The 20,560-nt window shown below is 38.9% G+C and overlaps 2 protein-coding genes across 21 annotated transcripts in view; one reads left to right on the top strand and one right to left on the bottom strand.

Moving 5' to 3' along the window:
* NEXN (nexilin F-actin binding protein) overlaps positions 1–18,692 on the top strand; it is a 48,408-nt gene extending 29,716 nt beyond the window's left edge. For 8 of the 11 annotated variants that reach the window (XM_043491121.1, XM_043491124.1, XM_043491120.1 and 5 more), the window contains 5 exons: positions 7,298–7,495; positions 10,796–11,017; positions 16,571–16,756; positions 17,779–18,139; positions 18,248–18,692. In XM_043491121.1, coding sequence (XP_043347056.1) covers positions 7,298–7,495; positions 10,796–11,017; positions 16,571–16,756; positions 17,779–18,139; positions 18,248–18,261 — 981 coding nt within the window. In that variant the 3' untranslated portion in view covers positions 18,262–18,692. Of the gene's footprint in view, positions 1–7,297; positions 7,496–10,795; positions 11,018–16,570; positions 16,757–17,778 lie in introns of all 11 variants that reach the window. The other 3 variants (XM_038411934.2, XM_038411931.2, XM_038411930.2) reach the window with 1 other exon arrangement.
* The window catches only part of FUBP1 (far upstream element binding protein 1), a 64,711-nt gene that overhangs the window by 2,674 nt on the left and 41,477 nt on the right, over positions 1–20,560 (bottom strand). The window lies entirely within an intron of this gene.

Genomic DNA, 20,560 nt, shown 5'->3' with positions numbered 1-20,560 from the left:
AGCGGGGGCGGCCAAAAATTTTTTTGCTTGGGGTGGCAAAAATCCTAGAGCCGGCCCTGGGTATAAGCAACCTCTGACTGAGGTTAGAAACAAAGTTTTGTGTGAACAGCATATTCTATAGTAGCTTCATGTGGAGCATCTTATACCTTCTTCTGAAGCAGTTGCATTGGGCCATTGTGGGGAACAAGATACTGGAAGAGATGTAACACTGGTCTGGTCCAGCGGGAATTTCATGTTCTCAAATACAGCCTTAACGAGACAATTGTCAGACACAAACAGTGCAACTTGTTTCATTCAAAATTCAAAGCAACATCTCAGTGAATTAGGCCATGCACATTAGCATTAACAGCTTTGGCAAATACCATGTTTTGTTAGCAATAGTAGTATTAAACACTTCTCATAGCATAAACAGGGATGAAAACTGTGTGATAGACTAGGGCCCTACATCATCATAAGACAACCAGAGGAAATGTTAGGAAAATCCTAGTTTAGAAACTGTATGTGGTACTACTGCTTCAGCAGTAATGTAGACAGGGCTTGTAATCTGTCTACAGCTCTAGGAAGGGATAAAAATGAGAAGTTAAACCATCAGATACAACAGATGAACTATGAACAGGGCTACAATGCTGTTATGATTTTTAAGAGAAGTCAGGAGGTGGTGAAAAGGGCGGTTGCAGCCACTGCTTTGTAAAATCTCTTCTCTATTGTAATACAAGCTTGAACAGAGCGTATTGCATTTGCAAAGAAAACATGGTGTCCACCTACACTTCCTGCTTTTTACTAGCTCCAGCAATAGCAATGAGGTCATCAAAACTTCCTTCCCATGGGACAAGCAGGTGTCACTATTACAGTAATATCAATACTACATGTTTGGCAGTAGGAAGAAGGATCTGAAAATTGCAGTCTCTCTCTCTCAGCACCTCTCCCCCAAATATTTTTCTGATAGTTTAAAATTACCTTGGAAACTAGATGTTCCTTAAGGTTTTTTTTTCAGTAAGAGTCTGAATAATTACAAAATAACAAAACTCCCTCACCATTAGTAAATTAAGTTTAATTCCATAAGATATAACATAAATGACATGACTGCATAGCAATAACCAGAGACATTTAAGATGTTTAGGATCCTAAATTAACAGAATACATAGAAAGACAAAGTTCCTAAAAATTATCTTACAAGAGACTTTGAAAGTTATTTCCTCTCATCTTCCTGGCGTGAATTCAAGATTCCCCAAGCAGAGGAGATGACATTAAAAAAAACCTAAAGCAGCAGTGCAGGAGGGACATTGACTCCTTATAGTGTTTTAAGTATTTGTGTAGTCATCAACTCTTTAGAAGAAACAGAAACTAAAAGTTAGGTCTTGATAGGTTAATCTGTCTTTTCCTAATAGCTTTCATACATTCTCCTGCAGATCTGTTCCACATTCTTTCCTAACAGCTGGCTCCCATTGCTTTGCTCAGATGGAATTTCTCCTTCACCTCATATTATTGAAGCAATATTTTATTTTTTTATTTTTTTTAAAAAAAGCAGCTTTTTTTTAAAGCTTTTGTCACCATCAAGTTAGTCATCTTCAGCCTGGAACATTCATCTTGGATCACTATCATTTTCTTTCAACTAAATTAGACTAGTAGAGGGATTCTCTATACAGCGGGATCAAAACACGTTCTCCCTCACATATCAGTCACATTACAGGCCCGGTGATATTTACCTCCACCATACTGCACAGTATGGAGATTGCAAAATATAAATATTCCCCAGTTCTGTATTTACAGAAGAGGTAAGGATGGCATGGGCTCATGTAGCCATACAAACAGGACAGCTGGTATACTAAACGTATTGGGCTAAAGTTAGACCTAGTGCAGTTCCACTTTTCATGTGGCTTTCACCAGGGATACAGTTGGCCCATTGTCTTCTCGTGAATATGTGCTTCTCCATTAAATTGGCAATCAGGGTGCTTCTTCAGAGCTGCAGTTAGCACACTTCTCACTTCTACACATGCACAGTCCATTGACTGATTTCTCATCCTTGCAACTTCTGTTCATTTAGCTTCCCTGAGTCTTTCTGAAGTGGTGAAGAGATGAACTAATGCATTGCCAGCAAAAGGCTCCCACATTTCTTCTCCAGTTTAGATGTGGTTACCTTCTTTCAACTTGTAGATGTGCCATACAGTCATGTTTCATATTCATTATTAAGTGAAGTGATAGATACTTTCAGACTTTTTGTTTATTGCTTGGTCTTTGCCTCCACCTTGTGCTGATGCAATTCATCTCAACTGACATAAGCTTGCCCAATGCAAGAGAATTGAAGAGCTGGGAGTGGCAGGAGCAGCTGAGCTGCTCATAGGGCAGTACAGTAACTCCTCGCTTAACGTTGTACTTATGCTCCTGAAAAATGTGACTTTAAGCGAAACGATGTTAAGCGAATCCAATTAATGAGAGTTAATGTAAATAGAGGGGGTTAGTTCCAGGGAAATTTTTTTTGCCAGACAGAAGACTTATATATATATATATATACATACACACACACACACACAGTATGTTTTAAACAAACAATCCTGTACACAGCAATGATAATTGTGAAGCTTGGTTGAGGTGGTGGAGTCAGAGGATGGGATATTTCCCGGGGAATGCCTTACTGCTAAATGATGGACTAGCACTCAGCTGAGCCCTCAAGGGTTAACAAATTGTTGTTAATGTAGCCTAACACACTACAAGGCAGCATGAATGGTTGGAGAGAAGACAGTATGGCAGAAACAGAGACACATATCCTGTGTGTGAGAGAGGCGCATTGCCCCTTTAAGTACGCGACACCACTCTAAGTACATTTCCTTTTCAGTAAATCAGCAAGTTGAGACAGCAGCTGCTGCCAGCAAGCTCTCTCCTCCTGAGCCCTGTGGTGTCTCTCCCCCTCCCCCATGGAAATGGGGTAAGCGGGGGGCAGGAGCAGGGGGAAGGGGAACACCATGACATTAGCCCCACTCTTCCCCACCCCCACCCCGTACAGCAAGCAGGAGGCTCCGGGGAGCAGCTCCAGGGCAGTGGGGGGAGGGACGGCTGAACTGCTGCCACACAGGGAACTTAGGGGAGCAGGGAGCAGATGGGGGGGCTGCCGGTCCACCCTCGTTCCAAGCCCCCACCAGCTCACTGCAACGGGCTGCTCTTCCTGCAAGCAGTGGATAAAGCAGGCAGCTGCCAAACAACGTTATAATGGAGCATTGCACAACTTTAAACAAGCATGTTCCCTAATTGATCACAACATAACAATGAAACAATGTTAACTGCAATACTTTAACTGAGGAGTTACCGTATTAGAGGATGTCTTTAACAGCCAGCCATAGCAGGTAGGGGAGAGGCAAGAAAAGTCCTGAAAGAGTTGGGGATAAAATGAGGAAGTAGGGACAAAGTAGTGCAACAAGACAAAACAAGTATGATTCCTGTAACAGTTAAAAGTACCAGATTCTACAGTGATGAGAACCATATGAATATAGGCATGGCTAGAAAGATGACCTAACAAAATAAGCAAAAAATGCACAAATCCATTTTTTAGTTTATGATGAGGCTGAAAGATTCATTTTATAAAACAAAGATTTATGTTTCTGCTTGCTTTTAAACTTTTGATTTTGGTGGAGCTGGGTCTAAGACATTATTTGTGAGCTTACATACCTTAAGGAAGGAAAGGTATGGTATCTTTAGCAAAGTCAGACAACCTTACACTCGTGTCCATTAGGCTTTGGAAGCAAATAGTGTTAAAAGCCACACAAAAGTTCAGCTTTGTCCCTTTGGATGTCAACTCTAATCCCACTAATTCTCTAATCACCAGTCTTCCAGGATAGACAGAATTTTAAATTTATAGTGTCAAAATATCAAGCAAGTTTTCTTTTTGAACAGAAACCTTAACTTTTCATGCCATCCTATAAAAAAGCTTTTAAAAAGGCCATAAGGAAATTTTTCCCCCCCTGTGCATGTCACTAAGGAATTTGGAAGGGGTGAGGAAAGGAACTAGAGGGGAAGGGAGAAAAGAAAATAGAGGATGAAGCGGTGAATGATAAAAGACCACCTGCACTGTTCAAAGTTACATGGGACAGGCTACCATATTGTATGACCATTTTTATAATATTATGTCTAAGTTGTGTGTCACACCTCAAAACAGCTTATGAAACTGAATTAAATGTTTTATTACTTATTCCTTCAGATTTCTGAAGTGTAAACTTTAGTTACCCAGATCACAGAATAGGTGCCTCTCTCAAATTAAACACAAAAAATAAGCAAAGGACTGTCCATAAAACTCTGTCCACCTCATCTTCCTCCCTCCTCAAAACAGCTTTGCTGCATGCTTGAAAGGTTAGAGAAGGGGTCGGCAACCTGTGGCACGTGTGCCAAAAGCGGCAAGCCAATTTTTACTGGCACTCTGCTGCCAGCTGGGGTTCCGGCTGCCGCCCCCGCTCAGCCCGCTGCCAGCCTGGGTGAACAGAACCCCAGGCCGGCAGCAGGCTGAGTGGGGCTGGCAGCCGGGACCCTGGCTGGCAGGAGCCGGCAGATGGAACCCCAGACCAGCGGCGGGCTGATGCTGCCAGTCTGGGGTTCTGTCCACTGGTGTAGTGTATTAAATTTCTCCCTGTAGGAATGTGCTACTTGTGGAGCACCAGGACTGCCAGCCATAAGCAGTACACGGTAAGTACCACATTCCTAAGGGGAGAAATTTAATACACTACTCCCCAAACAGCTGGCCCACTTCCGGCTCCCCGCCTGCCCCCCTTATAACCCCTGATCCATCCAACCCCCTCCCCCACACTCCTTGTCCCCTGACCATCCCCTTCTGGGGCCCTCCCCCCCATCCAACCCCCCGGGACCTCCTCCCCCTATCTAAGCCCCCCTACTCCCTGTCCCCTGACTGCCCCAACCCCTATTCTGACCCCTGACAGGCCCCTAGGACTCCCACACCTATCCAACCACCCCGTTCCCCATCCCCTTATCATGCCACTCAGAGCATAAGGACTGGGAACCATAAGTAGTACACAGTAAGTAGCATGTTCCTATGGGGAGCAATTTAATACACCAGACCTGTCCCCGCTCAGCCTGCTGACGATCTGGAGTTCTTAAAATATGTTCTCTCACCCCTTATAAAAAATTACACTACAATTAGCTTAAAAACTTTAAAACTTTGTTCATTACAAAATGTATAATGTTAATAAATACATAGGTTTGATGAAACAAAGTAGTTGTACTTATGTGCCTGTGCTTAATTTGTGTTTTCGATGATTTACCTTCTAAAAAAATCTCGCATGTCTCGCCCCCCCCCCCAGAAAGACCCAGGGGGTGCGTGCACCCCACGTTAAGAAACACTGCACTATACTGATAAGATCTGCATTTTAATTTAATTTTAAATGAAGCTTCTTAAACATTTTAAAAACCTTGTTTACTTTACATACAACAATAGTTTATTTACGTAACAGACTTAGAGAAAGACCTTCTAAAAATGTTAAAATGTATTACTGGCACGCAAAACCTTAAATTAGAGTGAATAAATGAAGACTCGGCACTTCTGAAAGGTTGCTGATCTCTGGATTAGAGTATCAGAGGGAATATTTAAGAACATAACACAAAAACTGCCATACTGGGTCAGACCAAAGGTCCATTTAGCCCAGTATCCTGTTTTACGACAGTGGCCAATGCCAGGTGCCCAGATGGAGTGAACAGAACAGGTAATCATCAAGTGATCCATTCCCTGTTGCCCATTCCCAATTTCTGGCTGTACATAGAAATGTTCTGAAAATGTGGAAAGCACTGGATTTAAAGTAAAAGTATAATTCAGTTTATATGCAAAAAACCCCACAAACTGTTGTTTAAGAACATTCTCCATTCTTTGTACGTTGTTTGTGTACATACCAGTATGTTAACATGTATTAAAGAAAACTGAATACAAATACACAAAATTTGCTTAGAAATGGAGAATATATATGGTTTGTACAGCATTGTTTATCTAAGAATGGAACTTTACATAATCTTCACTGTACTGTGATAATCCTAGACAAATTGGAAGATTGGGCCAAAAGAAATCTAATGAGGTTCAATAAGGATAAGTGCAGGGTCCTGCACTTAGGATGGAAGAATCCAATGCACCGCTACAGACTAGGGACCGAATGGCTCGGCAGCAGTTCTGCGGAAAAGGACCTAGGGGTGACAGTGGACGAGAAGCTGGATATGAGTCAGCAGTGTGCCCTTGTTGCCAAGAAGGCCAATGGCATTTTGGGATGTATAAGTAGGGGCATAGCGAGCAGATCGAGGGACGTGATCGTTCCCCTCTATTCGACATTGGTGAGGCCTCATCTGGAGTACTGTGTCCAGTTTTGGGCCCCACACTACAAGAAGGATGTGGATAAATTGGAAAGAGTACAGCGAAGGGCAACAAAAATGATTAGGGGTCTAGAGCACATGACTTATGAGGAGAGGCTGAGGGAGCTGGGATTGTTTAGTCTGCAGAAGAGAAGAATGAGGGGGGATTTGATAGCTGCTTTCAACTACCTGAAAGGGGGTTTCAAAGAGGATGGCTCTAGACTGTTCTCAATGGTAGCAGATGACAGAACGAGGAGTAATGGTCTCAAGTTGCAATGGGGGAGGTTTAGATTGGATAGTAGGAAAAACTTTTTCACTAAGAGGGTGGTGAAACACTGGAATGCGTTACCTAGGGAGGTGGTAGAATCTCCTTCCTTAGAGGTTTTTAAGGTCAGGCTTGACAAAGCCCTGGCTAGGATGATTTAACTGGGACTTGGTCCTGCTTTGAGCAGGGGGTTGGACTAGATGACCTTCTGGGGTCCCTTCCAACCCTGATATTCTATGATTCTATGATTCTATGAATTATGCATGATTTATTCACCCTATTTTAACTGGGAAAATGAATTAGATGTTAAGCAATCTGTCTGATCAGTTAGAACTGAAGCTTTCCTGGCTCCCATTCCTTTGCTCAGATGGAATTTCTCCTTCACCCCATATTATTGAAGCATTATTTTAGTAAAAATAAAGCTTTATTTTAAAGCTTAGGATACACTGGTTTTGCTTCAATAAGCTCAAAATTTTACTTCTGTGTTAAATTGATTAAAAGTGGGAAAGATAGGACACTAATACAAAACACAAATGAATCAATGTTGTCTAGTCTTCTACATTAAAGCATGTGACATCTTACTTCACTGTGAATTAGAGGTAGCAAAAGGTCCAAATATCACATCCTCAAATTTTGTATTCTAAATTTAGCACAAGTATACAAATTGTATCAAAAGTGGCAACAGATAATTATTTTCAATAGGTACTGGATGATGAGACCCCAGAGATGTTTAAAACAGTTTCTCAAGAATCTCTTACACCAGGTAAACTGGAAATTAATTTTGAGGAGTTACTGAGACAAAAAATGGAAGAAGGAAAGAGACGCACTGAAGAAGAGCGCAGGCAAAAGTTGGAAATGGAGAAGCAAGAATTTGAACAGCTCAGACAAGAAATGGGAGAGGTTTGTATTCTCGAAAATAATTGAATGAAATGTATGAAATGAAATAATACAGGATTATCTCCCTGATAGCAAATAATGAATGAATCATTGCTTAAAATTCTAAAATTTTAAGATTTTTAGATATAGTTAGATTCTCTAGAATTTTTTTAAATACTTTAAAAAAAAAAAAGAAAAGGGAGAGGTTTGTATTCTCGAAAATAATTGAATGAAATGTATGAAATGAAATAATACAGGATTATCTCCCTGATAGCAAATAATGAATGAATCATTGCTTAAAATTCTAAAATTTTAAGATTTTTAGATATAGTTAGATTCTCTAGAATTTTTTTAAATACTTTAAAAAAAAAAAGAAAAGGGAATGGAAAAAGGAAAACTAATATATCTAACACTTTAAAAAAATTGTTTTCCATTTGAAAACTTGTTTTCCCTTTCTAATTGCTTTGAATACAGGTTAATACACTTTGCCCTCCCCAACTGAGAACTCCAGCAACTTTAGACTTGTAAAGCGGTCTACTTCCACAGTAGCTTCTGCAAGTTTGGCTATATCCTTTGCTGAAAAGCTGTTTTGTAACTTCTTACAGCAATACTTGGAGAATCATATCTATAATCCTCCTACAGCTAACGTACAAAAAGATAATTATTTCCTCTTTCTAATGTTGATCTTATGATTTTGCTCTATTTGGTGTTTTTTCTTAAAGCTCCAGATCCTTGAGTGATGCAATTACATAAAAAAATCTGTTTCAATTTAAAAAGTTTTAGGCCTTGTGCTTGCAGAAAATAGCTTGCAAATGCAAACTGCAAATGCTAAGAAACTAGAAGGTAAATTAAAACAACCCACATTTTTTTAAAATCTCAATTATAAAATGAATCAAATGATTTTTGAATGCTTAGGGAGAGCAATAATTGGAGTTGGAAATACTGTCAAAACCTTCCAAAGTTAGCAAACGAGGAATATGCAGCTCATGCCTGGAGGATTCCAGATGAGTAATAAGGGTTTTAGGATTTGCGATTTCCAAACATGTTTGGGATTGCATCTTAAACTAATTAGAGTGTACTATCAATACTGAAATGAGAGAGAAGAGGTAACAAGAAAAAACGTAAAGTGAGGGCAATGATTTAGTTCAGTCCAAAATTGTTGTTAAGATGTTATTGCTTATGGGGGTTTTTCTATTTAAAATATCCTTCCAGCATTTTTAAACCAGTCAGAATATCCAGTTTGCCTTTTACTATTAAGTTGTATGCAGTTTAAATTCATATAGTGTAACTTACCTGCACTGTGGTATCATGATTTTCTAAGAAATATTTAAAGCATTACTTAAATTTTTCCTTTTTCAAAAGCAGCTTTTTTATTTTTGGAGAGTAGGTTTTGTTATGGCATATTGCATTCAGTCAGCATTGATTCTGTTAAGAATAAATTGGACTGTTGGTGAAGAATAGGGTATTGGGCAGCATGATACATAGGATTCTTACTCTGTCTAGGTGGTCACCAGTTACAAGACCACTAATTACTAAAAGTTGTTATTAGGACTGTCGATTAATCACAGTTAACTCACGTGATTAACTCAAAAAAGTAATCACAGTTTTAATTGCACTGTTAAACAACAGAATACCAATTGAAATTTATTAAACATTTTGGATGTTTTTCTACATTTTCATATATATTGTATTCTGTGTTGTAATTGAAATCAAAGTGTATATTTTTATACTATTTACACTGTAAAAATAGTATTTTTCAATTCACCTCATACAAGTACTGTAGTGAAATCTGTCATGAAAATGCAATGTACAAATGTAGATTTTTTGTTAATTACATAACTGCACTCCAAAAACAAAACAATGTAAAACTTTAGCTCCTACAAGTCCACTCAGTCCTTCTTCTTGTTCAGCCAATCGCTAAGACAAACAAGCTTTTTACATTTACAGGAGATAATGCTGCCCTCTTCTTATTTACAATGTCACTTGAAAGTGAGAACAGACTGTCAGAAGTCTTAAAAGAGCAAGACTCTGATGCAGAAACTACAGAACCTGAACCACCAAAAATGAAAATCAACCTTCTGCTGGTGACATCTGACTCAGACGATGAAAATGAACATGCATCGATCTGCACTGCTTTGGATTGTTATCGAGCAGAACCCGTCATCAGCATGGACACATGTCCCCTGGAATGGTGGTTGAAGCATGAACGGACATATGAATCTTTAGCACATCTGGCACGTAAATATCTTGTGATGCTGGCTATAATACTGCCATGAGAATGCCTGTTCTCACTTTCAGGTGACACTGTAAACAAGAAGCGGGCAGCATTATCTCCTGCAAATGTAAACAAACTTGTCTGTCTGAGCGATTGGCTGAACAAGAAGTAGGACCGAGTGGACTTGTAGACTCTAAAATTTTACATTGTTTTATTTCTGAATGCAGTTTTTTGGTACATAAATCTACATTTGTAAGTTCAACTTTCATGATCAAGAGATTGCACTACAGTACTTGTATGAGGTGAATTGAAAAATACTCTCTCGTTTTTTTACAGTGCTTGTAATCAAAAATAAAAAAATAAAGTGAGCACTGTGCCCTTTGTATTCTGTGTTGTAATTGAAATCAATATATTTGAAAATGTAAAAAACATCCAAAATATTTAAATAAATGGTATTCTATTATTAACACTGCAATTAATTGTGATTTTTTTAATTGCGCAACAGCTCTAGTTGTTATCCATGTTAACAGTTCATTGACCTGTGTGAAATAAGTTGGTGGTCTCACATTCCCAGTGGGCAAAGGTCTATGCCAAAAAAATACTAGATGCCAGTCTCACCAGAAACACAGACATGCAGACTGAACTATGCTTTTACTCTTAGAAGAGTGAAGTACACTGGCAGAGTAGTATGAAGCATCTTGCAGTGCCACTACTGTTTTGAGAGAGAAGACTCTGCCTCCAGGACTATCTAGTGTTTATACAAAGCCATATCAATAAAGCACCCTTCACATGGACTGACTTCACAGAACAGTAACTTGAGAGGACTGTATGAAGAGGCAAGAGCCGTTCAAACTAATAAAATTGGTTTAGAAGCAAATATAATTGGAGTATTTTACCTTTTAAAAAAATATGGACCTGTCTTGTATGCCTGGGACTTTAAAAGAAATTCAAAGCGAAGGTCCTTGCACTGGGGAACTAGATCTACTACCATTACAGTGGTTTCATTAGATTTAAGGAAAATGTAGTTAGTTACACTTGGCATTTTTTGCACAAAAACAGTTTTCAAAATCAGGCACACTTATACTTGTTATGTTGTAATTTCTTAACAGGAGGAGGAAGAGACTGAAACCTTTGAATTAAGCAGGGAATATGAAGAACTAATAAAGTTAAAAAGAAGTGGTTCTATTCAGGCAAAGAACTTAAAAAGCAAGTTTGAAAAAATTGGAAAATTGTCTGAAGAAGAAATACAGAAAAAAATTGAAGAGGAGCGAGCTAGAAGAAGAGCAGTGGACCAGGAAATAAAAGAGAGGGAAACAGAGAAATTTCTTGAGGCAAGTTATTTTCAGTGTCAACAATTGCTAAAAATATTGTCACATTAGTTTAGCTGTTAGGACACTAATGACCTGTTCCTTCATCCTTAGTAAGCTGCATTCGAGGTGCAAGAGTAAACTTGTCCAAAGCACCTCATGACCCTAAAGTGAACAATGCTGCCCTTCCAGCAGAGTTCCCTCCATCTCCAGAGTGATCTCCCTCCTATTCCCTCCTATGGCCATCTAAGGAGGTCCCTCTTGGCCAAACCTTAGGGAACCAGCAGTCTCGCTCTTCCCACCAACTTATTTTCTCTTATTTGCAAAGGTTTTAGTATGTATTTGCTCTTGGTTCCACACCATCTCTCACCATCCACTTATGATTCTCAATCTGCAAACCTGCCATTTCTCTGGCAAATGGCTGATGTGTGGAACATCCATGTGTTTAAACATTGCGACAGATTTTAATCACTTCTCTCTATAAAAGCTGTTTAAGTTGGTTCCTTATTGTTTTTATTAAATCAGGTTTTTAATGTTATGGCTTGGGAGGAGGAGGTCCCTGCTCAGGTTGCTCAGGGACTTAAGGGTTCAAATAATGGGTCCCTGCCTGGGTTTCTCAAGGTTCCCATTTGAGGAGCAGAGAGAGGGAGCCCTGTTGCCAAGGAGCAATCTCTTCCTTGAGGGGAGGTCATAGGAAGCAGGCTAGGCAGCTACTTTTTCACAAGGGGGAAGGAGGAGGAGAAATTGGCACTTTCCAATTTGTAGCTTCCAATAGTCCAGGACCTGCTCCACGTCCTATTCTCCCTTCCCCACTGTGAATAAGGCAGTGGCCCAACTCTTTCTCTGCTAGGAAAAACAAACTTTGGCACCTGAGCTCTCTCCCTGATGTACATTCCCATCCCCTCTGAGGGGCAGTAAGGAGATAGGAAGGGCAAAGAAGAGCATAACCCCTTAGCTACCCGGAGGGTCCCTTCTCTTCCCCTCACCCCGTTTGCAGCCATTGTGAAATGTTGCTTGAGAATATAGTGAAGTCAGGAGGTCTGAGTCTCACTTTCAGCCCCTCAACCCACTCTCCAGTACTGCCTTTTTTTATACAACTTCAAAGTCCTTCGAGTGCCTTTATGCCTCCCCCCCCACACTTACCTTGATTAAATAATTGAACCCCTATTCATTTAACATAATGGGTACTGGAACTAGGCCCCAACCTGTGTAGTTTAATAGATTCATAAATATTAAGGTCAGAAGGGACCATCATGATCATCTAGTCCGACCTCCTGTACAACGCAGGCCACAGAATCTCACCAACCCACTCCTGCGATAAACCTCTCACCTATATCTGAGCTATTGAAGTCCTCAAATCATGGTTTAAAGATTCAAGGTGCATAGAATCCTCCAGCAAGTGACCCATGCCCCATGCTACAGAGGAAGGCGAAAGACTCCCAGGGCATCTTCCAATCTGCCCTGGAGGAAAATTCCTTTCCGACCTCAAATATGGTGATCAGCTGAACACTGAGCATACGGGCAAGACTCACCAGCCAGATACCCAGGAAAGAATTCTCTGTAGTAACTCAAATCCCACCCCATCTAATATCCCATCACGGCCACTGGGCCTATTTACCATTAATAATTAAAGATCAATTAATTGCCAAAATCATGGTATCCCATCATACCATCTCCTCCATAAACTTATCGAGTTTAATCTTAAAGCCAGATAGGTCTTTTGCCCCCACTGCTTCCCTTGGAAGGCTATTCCAGAACTTCACTCCTCTGATGTTTAGAAACCTTCGTCTAATTTCAAGTCTAAACTTCCCAATGGACAGTTTATATTCATTTGTTCTTGTGTCCACATTGGTACTGTGCTTAAATAATTCCTCTCCCTCTCCAGTATTTATCCCTCTGATATATTTATAGAGAGCAATCATATCTCCCCTCAACCTTCTTTTGGTTAGGCTAAACAAGCCAAGCTCCTTGAGTCTCTTTCATAAGACAAATTTTCCATTCCTCGGATCATCCTCGTAGCCCTTCTCTGTACCTGTTCCAGTTTGAATTCATCCTTCTTAAACATGGGAGACCAGAACTGCACACAGTATTCCAGGTGAGGTCTCACCAGTGCCTTGTATAACGGTACTAACACCTCCTTATCTCGACTGGAAATACCTCGCCTGATGCATCCCAAGACCACATTAGCTTTTTTCACGGCCATATCACATTGGCGGCTCATAGTCATCCTGTGATCAACCAATACTCCAAGGTCCTTCTCCTCCTCTGTTACTTCTAATTGATGCGTCCCCAGCTTATAACTAAAATTCTTGTTATTAATCCCTAAATGGATGACCTTACACTTCTCATTATTAAATTTCATCCTATTACTTTTACTCCAAGGTCATCCAGATCCTCCTGTATGATATCCCGGTCCTTCTCTAAATTGGCAATACCTCCCAGCTTTGTATCATCCGCAAACTTTATTAGCACACTCCCACTTTTTGTGCTGAGGTCAGTAATAAAAAGATTAAATAAGATTGGTCCATGAAACCGATCCCTGAGGAACTCCACTGGTAACCTCCCTCCAGCCTGACAGTTTACCTTTCAGTATGACCCGCTGTAGTCTCCCTTTTAACCAATTCCTTATCCACCTCTCAATTTTCATATTGATCCCCACCTTTTCCAATTTAACTAATAATTCCCCATTTGGCACTGTATCAAATGCCTTACTGAAATCTAGGTAAATTAGATCCACAGTGTTTCCTTTGTCTAAAAAATCTGTTACTTTCTCAAAAGAAGGAGATCAGGTTGGTTTGGCACAATCTACCTTTTGTAAAACCATGTTGTATTTTGTCCCATTGACCTCAATATCCTTAATTACTTTCTCCTTCAAAATTTTTTCAAAGGCATACTACATATTTTTGCATACTACAGATGTCAAACTAAGAGGCCTGTAGTTACCCAGATCACTTTTTTTCCCCTTTCTTAAAAATAGGAACTATGTTAGCAATTCTCCTGTCATATGGTACAACCCCTGAGTTTACAGATTCATTAAAAATTCTTGCTAATGAGCTTGCAATTTCAGGTGCCAATTCCTTTAATATTCTTGAATGAAGATTATCTGGGCCACCCGATTTAGTCCCCTTAAGCTGTTCGAGTTTCGCTTCTATCTACCTCCATATCCTCATTCCCATTTGTCATGCTACCATTATCCCTAAGATCCTCATTAGCTTTATTAAAGAGTAAGGCAAAGTATTTGTTTAGATATTGGGCCATGCCTAGATTATCCTTAACCTCCACTTCATCCTCAGTCTTTAGTGGTCCCACTTCTTTCTTAGTTTTCTTCTTATTTATATGGCTATAGAATCTTTTACTATTGGTTTTAATTTCCTTTGCAAGGTACAACTCTACTTGACTTTTAGCCTGTCTCACTTTATCCCTACATGTTCTGACTTCAATAAGGTAGCTTTCCTTGCTGACCCCTCCCATCTTCCACTCCTTGTATGCTTTCTGCTTTTTCTTAATCATCTCTCTGAGATGCTTGCTCATCCAGCTTGGTCTATAACTTCTGCCTATGAATTTTTTCCCCTTTCTTGGTATGCAGACTTCCGATAGCTTTTGCAGTTTTGATTTATGGTAATCCCAGGCCTCCTCTGCCTTTAGTTCCATGAATTCTTCAATCCAATCCACTTCCCTAACTAATTTCCTTAATTTTTGAAAGTCAGCTGCTGCTAAGTTGTGGCATAAAATCACCTCAGCAGACTGTGGCTTTGGACACTGTCCATATTACAGTTCGATACTGTTAAAATTAAAATGTCTTTTAAATAAACCTTAAAGAAATTATTCTAATGGTTTTCCTTCCCACTACATTCTATTTTGCCTTATCCCTTCTTATTTTATTTTCCTTTCCCTTCTGTCTTTTCTTCAGGTATTTTTCCTTTTTAACCCTTGCTAAACAAGCTGATTTCCAGATAGTTAAGAAAAAACAATCCCCAAAATTAAGAGAGGAGCTGACTTCTGGCAGATGCATCCTTTTTTGATAGTAGACCTCCCCCGCACCCCTCCAGAAATCCTCTTTACTATTATGTCCTGTCTTCCTCACCAATTCCCAACTGCTTCCTGTTTGGGAACAGAGGTGGCAGCAGGGGAAAAGTCATATTGGAGAGGAGGCTAAGATTGAATTGTCAGTGTTCAAAATGACTTCTGAGAAGGCCACAGGTTAAAAAAAGGAGCTAACAAGTTTTCAGTGTGAAGGGAGAGGTTTAAAAAAGGAAACACTAAAGTATGGCACCTTAGTAGTGAAGAGACAGTTGTGTTCTTCATGTTAGTGGTACAGTACAGTTTAACCTATTTTTGCTTCCCTTTTCCTTAAAAGCTTCTTGCAGAAGGGATAAATTCCACCCCTCTCCCTCCCCCATTTTGGCATAGGGACTGCTGTAACAAATCTCTTAAGAGGAAAAAGAAAATCCCCACCAGTTTTCTAAAACAAGCAGGGTGGGCTTTTATTTATTTTTAAATAGAAAAAGTTAGATGGTCAAAAGAAGCACAGGAAGCTTGGGAATAGTCAAGAAGGGTTTGGGGAGGCTTCAGTTAAGCTCCACCCAGTAAATCGTCCCTCCTGCCCTTACCAAAACAAGAAATGACAAGTGCTTAAAAGAGTTGTTGTAACCCGTTTTTCTAATTTGTCTGTTACTTTCTTGCACTACAATTTCTTTGAGCAGAGTACCATATATCTCTATGTAGACCCAGGATAGCAGGCTGATGTATAGGTTTTTACACATATACCACAATCCTGAAGAACACACTCTAATTATTGAGGGGAAACAGCGGAGCAACTGGGTGATTCTTTGTTCAATTAGCTTATTTATGCAAAGCTTTTTGGGGGGGGGGGAGGAGGGAGAGCCAAAGCAATGTTGTTCTCATAATTGGTCATCTTCTTTCTCAGCCTCCCTTCCAGAAAATTTGACTTACATACACAAGAGCTAGTGTAATATTAATTATATGGGGAATAGTGCCCAGAAGTCTCTTAATGAAGATTGGAACTTGTGCTGAGTGCTATACAAGGCATCTTGAAAATGACCCTTGTAGGAATACTCAGCTACTGTCAAGACTACTCAGGAATACTCAGCTATTGTCAATGTAACATCCTGTGGAGATAAGGCAGTTTGTTGTTACCACCTAGTTGAGGTAAATCCCACATCAAAGTAAGGTGGTGTTTTTTTTGGCAGTGAATACAACCTAGCATTTAATTATGTTTATAATAGGGAGCCTGGGTTTTAAATTAATTTAGCATGTTTTAAAGCATTATTGCTTCATTTCAACTAAAGGTTCATAATGGTAAAGCTACCTAGTGAATATCTAACCCCTAAATCCAAGTCTAGACCAGCCTTCAGGTGCTGTTATATTTAAGGGGTTTTAACTGCTACAGCATTCTGGCTGGGTCATGCTGCCCCCAGGAACAAGCATAACATGAACCCTTCAGCTAAGCTAGCCTTTTTACTGTTTATTGGTACAGTCTATTGTCAGTATTATGATTAAAATTGAAGTTTTGAACTTTATTACTTTACTGAATTTTTTCCCCTTTAAACTGAAAAGGATGATGAGATAGATGTGAAGCCTGCCAAGAAATCTGAGGCTCCATTCACTCATAAAGTAAACATGAAGGCTAGATTTGAGCAAATGGCAAAGGCAAGGGAAGAGGAAGAACAGAGAAGAATTGAGGAACAAAAATTACTACGTATGCAGTTTGAACAGAAGGAAATTGATGCTGCATTACAGAAGGTATGGAAGAATAAAAATACCCTCTCCAGAGATGTTCCTCAAGAGCCAATAATTTTCTATTAATTTAATATTAGTGAAATGCATGTTTTAAGTGTTGGATTGTTTCCAGTTAGTAGCAACATTACCATAATCACAATAGTCTTGATACTGCAAAAATTTACAGAAAGTTGTAATAAGGAAATAGAGTAAAATTGCTTTTGGAATTTGCAAATATTCCTGTTTGAAGGAATTAATCAGAGTTAACTCAAGCCATTAACACAAAAATTAACTCAATTTAAAAATAATTAATCACAGTTAGTCTGTTTTAATTGCACTGTTAAATAGTTGAATACCAATTTACATTTATTATAAATATTTTGGATGTTTTTCTACATTTTCAAATATTGATTTCAATTACAACACGATACAAAGGCGTACAGTACTCACTTTATATTATAGATTACAAATATTTGCACTGTAAAAAACAGTGTTTTTCAATTTACACTACAGTACTTGTATGAAGTTCTCTCTATTGTGGAAGTGCAACTTACAAATGCTTTTTTTTTTTTTTTTTTTAAAACATAGCTGCACTCAGTCCTACTTTTTCAGCCAATCGCTAAGACAAACAAATTTGTTTACAGTTATGGGAGATGTTGCCCACTACTTATTTATAATGTCACTTGAAAGTGAGAATAGGCATTCAGTATGGCACTGTTTGCATTTGGCCAGTTCTCAAATAAGGAAGCAACATACATTCTTATATTGTTCCCCAGATTCCACCTCTGCATCCCACCCCCATATTAAGCTGTGTTCCCTAACTTTCCCATTATGCCTTTCTTGTTCAGTATATGGTATTATGAATATTGTGATATTGATGCATAATCCATTATTATCCAGTATGCTTGCATTGGAATTGCCATCTCCTTTCCCCAAAATTTTAGTTTTTTCTAACTTTCATATGGCCAAAGATTTACGAGGCATTGCAAACTGTTCATGTTCTGACAGGGTTTGAAATTCTCTAAATCAATTTATTTTTAACACAGAAAAGGGAAGAGGAGGAGGAGGAAGAGGGAAGTATTATAAATGGTTCTACTTATGAAGATGAAGAGAACCAAGCTCGGTCAGGAGCTCCATGGTTCAAGAAACCCCTAAAGAATGTATCAGTTGTAGATAGTGAGCCAGTAAGATTTACTGTTAAAATTACGGGAGAGCCAAAACCTGAAGTCACATGGTGGTTTGAAGGGGAAATGTTGCAGGACTCCGAGGACTATCAGTACATTGAAAGAGGAGAAACTTACTGCCTTTACTTACCAGAAACTTTCCCAGAAGACGAAGGAGAATATATGTGTAAAGCGGTCAATAGCAGAGGTACAGCAGCTAGCACCTGTATTCTCACCATTGAAAGTAAGAGTTAATGTTTTATCCTGTTTTGTTTGAGTGCCAAATTACTTTATACCCCTTTCCTGTTACAAAGTCTATTCTATTTTTCTTGACTCTCCTTTTCTTTTCTAGCTGATGACTACTAATGCTCCACTTTTGCTGGAAACTTCCTCTCAACTTTCTTACTGCATCCATCTCTTTTTCTGTGGTGGGGCCAATAAAAGGAAACTAGAAAGTGTCATTCCTATATCAGATAGGGATATCCTTTGTACTGCATGAGTGTTACAATGTGAAATTTGGTATCAGAGGCGTGTTACACTAGAACAAGGACTGGTATGAAAAAGCCCAACTATAGAAAAAAATTGAATTTTACTTGTGTTCCTACCTTTAAAGACCAATTATTCTGTAGTATAACCGTTAAATACACAATCTGGAAGTTTGAGAGTTAGGAATACATTCTGCATGAGCACTAAGTTTTTAGCTGCTTTATTTTGTCGCAGACTTAACAGGCAAAAGTGAATGTTTCTGGAATAAAAGTAATGTACTATTTTTAAACAATAAAAGGTTATGTAATGGTTTAAACTTTGTTTAATAAAACGTTTTCCTTTCAATCAGCTTTCATAAATACTTACATTCAATGTAGTAATGGGATGTGTAATTAGCTTGTAATCACTAATAATGTAAATTCATCACTAAAGTTTTGATAACTCTTAGACTACCATGACTTGCTTTTGAAGGTTGTTTGCCCCCACTACTTTACCAGTTACCCCTGCATCAAAATAGTGTTTGGCATATTAAACTAAATTTGTAGAAAGTACCTTTGGGGATATATTGGAGAAAATAGCTGCTGTACAAACCCCATTTTCATCCTCACCTGGTTGCAATTTTTGTTACTGCATCTTAGTGTATATGTTTGGTTTTGTAGTGAAAAGATGACTAAGCATTAATTCTTATGGGAAATCCACAAAAACAAATGGATGCATGTGCCAGTGTCTCAAAACATCTTAAAATAGATTTTTGTTCAGATTAGCCTGTCCAATTTTCATAGGACTTTTTTTTAAATACAAAGTACACATGCTTCAACTTTTTCTGAGGTTCAGCACTTTTATTCCTCAGTATAATACAATAAGCTAGAGGCAGTACCCAAATGAATTCTCATGCAATCCTTTTGAAAGATGTTCTTGAAGAAAATAAAACAATGACTATTTGAGGTTTTATTATATATGTTATATATTCTGGTTGTTGGGTCTAACTTTTTTTCTGGTTCTCAATGAACAATTACAATTCGATATATCCTGACAATTATTTTGCTGATCAGTTGCACGACAGTCTTCTGAATATTACAATTAGAAGATAAATTGTCAAATTCATCTTACTTCATTTCACGTGGGTAGTGTTTCTTCACAAAATTATTAAACTATCAGTTTGTATGCACCTACAGGATAATAGGTGATAAGTAATACCCAACACGAATGTCACGCACACATCATGCTAAACCAACCTACTTCCTTCTTTGACAGGGTTTCTGGCCCAGTGGATAAAGGAAGAAGCAGTAAATGTGACATTTTAATTTCAGTAAGGCTTCTGACAGTCCCACATGACCTCCTCATAACCAAACGAGGCAAATGTGGTCTAGATGAAATTACTATAAGATGGATACACTACTGGTTGAAAGACAACTAACTCCGAGTACAATCAATGGTTTGCTGTCATATTAGATGGACATATCCACTGGGATCCAGCAGGGGTAGGTCTTGGGTCTGATCACTATTCAATATTTTCATTAGTGACTTGGATAATGGAGCAGAGAGTATACGTATAAAAAGCCAAGTGCAAAGTAATATACATGGAAATAAAAATCCAAATCTATAAATACAAAATGGCAAATAACTGGCCTAGGCCGTTGTATTCAATTTCTGATCCACTATAGCCCCCATATGCTTTTTAGCAATACAAGTCAACAGTGTCATGCAGTTTCAAAAGAGGCAAATATCTGAGGTGTTTTAACTGGAGCGTTGTATGAAAGACAGCTTTTCCCACTCTACTCAATGTTGGTGAGGCCACACATGGAACAGTGGCTCCAGTTTTGGGCGTCATGCTTATTCCAGAGGACAGCAACAAAAAGTGATACCAAGGTTTAAAAACAGATGACTGATGAGGAAAGATATAAAAAATGGGTATGTTTAGTTTTGAGAAAAAAAGACAGTGATTAGCTGTTCTCCTTGTCACTTATGTATGGACAAGCTTAATCTGCTGCAAGGGAGGTATCATGAAAAATTTCTAACTATAAGTTCCAGAGTAAATCATCAAGGGAGGCTGTGGACTCCCCATTACTGGAAGTTTAAGAACAGGTTAAACCAGGGGTGGGCAAACTACAGCCCATGGGCTGGATCAGGCCTGGGGGATTGCCACCCCTCTGACACCACAGCCCCACACTGCTGCTGG

This window comes from Dermochelys coriacea, chromosome 8 (genome assembly GCF_009764565.3).
Source record: "Dermochelys coriacea isolate rDerCor1 chromosome 8, rDerCor1.pri.v4, whole genome shotgun sequence".
Lineage (NCBI taxonomy): Eukaryota > Metazoa > Chordata > Testudines > Dermochelyidae > Dermochelys > Dermochelys coriacea.
The sequence above is the reverse complement of the archived record's forward strand: the minus strand, read 5'-3'. Positions and strand labels throughout refer to the sequence as shown.